The sequence below is a fragment of the Bactrocera latifrons genome, unplaced genomic scaffold, assembly GCF_001853355.1.
Source record: "Bactrocera latifrons isolate USDA-ARS-PBARC rearing strain unplaced genomic scaffold, ASM185335v1 scaffold_164, whole genome shotgun sequence".
In the NCBI taxonomy this organism is placed as follows: domain Eukaryota; kingdom Metazoa; phylum Arthropoda; class Insecta; order Diptera; family Tephritidae; genus Bactrocera; species Bactrocera latifrons.
This window is the reverse complement of record NW_017535119.1, coordinates 50,493-54,688: the sequence shown is the minus strand read 5'-3', so window position 1 is coordinate 54,688 and position 4,196 is coordinate 50,493. Positions and strand designations below refer to the sequence as shown.

Sequence of the window (4,196 nt, the reverse complement as noted above, 5' to 3'; positions counted from 1 at the left end):
TATTTGGGGTATAAAGTTTTTGCTATTGTTCTTTTGTTGACAACTAGGCAGATATGGCAATACCATTTATTTGCTAGTATGCAACCCTATTCTTGCAGTGCAAWTRCAGTGAATTTAACTAAAACRAAATAATTGAAATAAAGCTKGATTTGCAATAAATATTAAAAAAATTTATATACAAAAACGTTATAGTGAAGTGTTAGTAAGTGAAAAGTRCATAATATAAGTGAAAAAGTTATTCACAAYAAACAAATTATCAATTTAAAAGTTGTAAATTTTTTAACTTTAAACTCAAATATCTTTAAAACTRTAAGTCAGCGGCAACTATATATATATATATTTTCGTGATCTGGAGAACGTCACCTTTCCAGTGATACCCATTTTATCCTCGAAATCCGGGGATGCTATTCTAAATCCCAGCCGAAGAAATGAGTAGCAGTCAAATACGCGCATGCTTGGAGGAGATTTTACACTTCATGCAGCCACATTGGGAGTTTGTCAACTGTCATATGGTTAGCTATTTGACAGACAAACATTGGCAGACTTATGTGCCCGCTGAGATAAGGCATGAAGTACCAGATGTGGAAAGCGTACAAAACTGCATTGAAACAGTATTTTGGCAAAATAATGATAAAGATAATAAATTTAATAGAGTAAAGCAGTTTGTGGCGAATTGTGGAAAATATTATTTAGATAAAACTGTTGATATACTGACACCGATGGCACAGTTAAACAAAGCATTGGGTCTGGTAGAACATGACACGGAAAATTTGACAATTAAAGAGTTTATGAGTGAGAAGAAACGACATGAGGTTGGTTGACTTAACAAATTTGTAACAACAAATATACATTTGTATTTTTCTCTGAAAGGTAGAGATAACAGCCGCGCTAGTCGATCGCTTRATACACAGTGTATCAAACAGCACTAGCAACGCCGAAGTGTTCATTGTCGATGCGGGCGATGGCAAGGGCTACTTATCATCACGTCTTGCTTTACAGTATAAGCATCGCGTGCTGGGTATTGATTTTCAAGAATTGAACACCGAAAATGCTTTGGAACGGAACCGCAAGTTGGAGGTATGGTATTTTTTTGGTTACAAAAGCAAGTGGTTTTAAATTTTTGTTTTAATTTTCATAACAGCGCGTTTGGGATGGCTTAGTGAAGCGCGCAGAATTACAACAACAAGGCATAACGCCTAAACGACGCGGCAAAAATGTGCAAAAAACAGCTACACCAACACCTCAAAAAATTTCAACTGTGAACGAAAAAGAGTTGCGCTATAAAACCACAGCTGCATTTATCACACCCGACTTAAATRTAATAGAACTCTTGCAACAACAATTTCCGCAAGCCACCGATACATGCGCCATCTGTTTAACCGGCCTGCACACCTGCGGCAATTTAGCCACCACCTGTTTGCGTCTCTTCCACGAACAACCACAGTGCAAACTGATTTGTAACATAGGCTGCTGCTACCACCTGCTGCAAGAAGAATACGCTTTACCGGAATATTTTGAAAATGCAACAATTAGCGGACGTCAAACAACAYCGGGTTTCCCATTGAGTCAGTTTTTGCGCAACAAACGTTTAACGCTCGGCCGCAATGCACGCATGTTGGCCACACAATCGTTCGAACGCGTCACCAGCGAACGCAGCGYCATGAACATTACACTCTACTATCGTGCGCTACTCGAAGTCTTGATTTGCAATMGCGCCAAGGAAATGCGTCAGAAATTGCAAGTCGGCAAAGTGCGTAAATTTACGAATTTTAACGAGTATGTGACGCTTTGTTGTAAAAAGTTCGCGTCACAAAATTATAACTTACACTGCGAAGCAACTGTGTTGGATAGTATACAAAAAGAATATGCGGCTGATGCGCACTACATGCATTTATACTATTTGTTGCGTATGTGTTTTGCACAGGTGATAGAAAGCCTCATATTGCTGGATCGTTTGTTGTACTTGAAAGAGTTGGGTTATGCAGAGAGCTATTTGGTGGCAGTGTTCGATGCAGTAATATCACCAAGACGTTTTGGCATTATCGCTTTGAAAGACGCGACTAGCTGACGACCTTGATTTACTCTATGTTTACATGCATACATTTGTTTATATAATAACACTAAGCCGGTAGGATTGTAAAATCTTTTATTAATAGTTAACCGTAAATTACATCTTGTTTGATTGCTTTGTTTTATATACATATGTGTATATATATGCAGTGCTAATAAATTCTTATTACATCTATGACAATTTGATTGATAGTTGAAGTGTTTAAGTAGCGTATATGTAAATTTTTTGTTTAACATCTCGCACCGACACWCACAACCATGCACACTTATAGGCGCGTAGCGTTGTAGTCATTACGGGAGAATGTTTTTACGATGCACAATTGCGCGCAAGTGAAATTAGAACCGCAGTCGCGTATTTGCAGCAAAACGCTAATTAATAAGTATTCACATCTCAATAAATAAATAATCTATGTGTGTATATATATACATGTGCTATGAAAATGTGTATATATGTATGCCCTATGCACCCGTATGTTTGTATATGTGTGTCTATTTTGTTTTGCTTGCACATTTGATAACACATACTCGTACATACACCTATAATTTTTACATACCACCTTATAAGTATTTAACACTATCTTAGAACGTGTGTATGTACATATATTAAAATTATTGTGATTTTGCCGGCACAGAATAAAAGCGCAAACCTGTGGGACTCGCAAACTTAGTAATACGGTGGAAGCGCGTTACAAACGGTCGTTAGAAGTCTTAATCGCATTTAAAAGGAATATAAATAATAAAGGTACCTATCTACCAACAACATCAATGAAATGAAGTGTTTTGTGTACTAAAACAATAAAAAAGAGGGAACGCTGATTTATTACAAAAAATATATGATATGATTTTTTTTAAATATTTAAAGGATTAACTAAATTTTTACAAAAAAATTAAAAAAAAAATTAAATTAAGCTGTTGCAATAAAAAAATAAAAAAATTTATTTAATTAAATTTAAATTTAAAAAAATTTAGAAAAAAGTAAGTTACATCTTGTGTAAACACTTTAGAAAGAACAATAAATTTGTAGACATATGTATGTATGCGTTTTGTGCAAGTTTTTAGAGTGACAAAAACTATTCTATCTACATTAGTGCATTGTTTGAAAGTTAAGAGGATACTTTTCGGTTGAAAAATGTAAATTAAAACAAAACTATAATACTCTGTAGCAACTGGTTCCAAGAGCATAAAAAATAAAATATATAAAAAATATTTTAAACATTAAAAAAAATTTGTGAACTTCTTTTGTGCTTTGAAAAAAATTTTGTGCAAAAAATTTAAAATATATTATGTATTGATTGAATTTTAATAAAAAAAATTTATTTCTATACCTATGAAACATTTTTGTAGTGAAAGAAATTGTTAAACCTCGACCTTATGCTATTTGAAGACAAAAAAAAAAGTTTTTTTTTTTGGAAAATTTTTAAGTGCAAAAAACTTTAAATATATTACATATGTACTGAATGGATTTCACAAAGAAAACATTTTTTCAGTGAAAAAAAATTATTTAAACCTCAATCTTGAACTTTTTGAGGTGAAAAAAAAATTTTATTTTTTGCAAAAATGTTTAGTGCAAGAAACGTATAATAGATAGGTATTGATTGAATTTTGAAAAAAAAAATTAATTTCTATACCTGTGAAGTATTTCTGAAGTGAAAAAATTCTTTATAAATTTCAATTGAAAACAAAGAAAAAATATTTTTATTCTTTCGAAAAATTTTGTAATGCAAAAAACGTCAAATATATTTTTTACTAATTGGATTTAGCTAATTCCCATTTTTACAACTTTTTTAATTTTCAACATTAAACTTTTTGAAAGCAAACAAACATTTTTATTTTTTGGAAAAAATTTTAGTACAAGAAGCTTAAAATATATTTCGTACTGATTAGATTCTAAAAAAAAAAATACTTCCCATATCTTTGAAACATTTTTGTAGTAGAAAAAATATTTAAACCTCAACCTTCAAAAATTACGTTTTTTTGTAAAATACAGAAAATATTATATGTACTGATTGAATTTTGAAAAGAAATATTAATTACCATACCTGTAAAGAATTTTTGTAGTGAAAAAATTTATTTAAACCCAACCTTCAACTATCTGAAAACAAAAAAGCAAAATACTATTTTTTTTT

General features: G+C 31.7%; 2 protein-coding genes across 2 annotated transcripts in view; both read left to right on the top strand.

The window, feature by feature from the left end:
- Positions 1 to 350: 350 nt before the first annotated feature.
- Positions 351 to 2,494, top strand: LOC108966575 (methyltransferase-like protein 25). The gene is made up of 3 exons (XM_018929563.1): positions 351 to 812; positions 871 to 1,077; positions 1,142 to 2,494. Exons 1-3 carry the CDS (start codon positions 429 to 431, stop codon positions 2,066 to 2,068), a joined length of 1,518 nt encoding a protein of 505 aa, XP_018785108.1. The 5' UTR covers positions 351 to 428; the 3' UTR covers positions 2,069 to 2,494.
- A 59-nt stretch (positions 2,495 to 2,553) lies between these two features.
- Positions 2,554 to 4,196, top strand: part of LOC108966570 (cytochrome P450 6g1-like) — an 11,148-nt gene continuing 9,505 nt past the window's right edge. The window contains exon 1 of the mRNA XM_018929558.1: positions 2,554 to 2,812. The gene's annotated coding sequence lies outside the window, so the exon portion shown is untranslated. The remainder of the gene's footprint in view (positions 2,813 to 4,196) is intronic.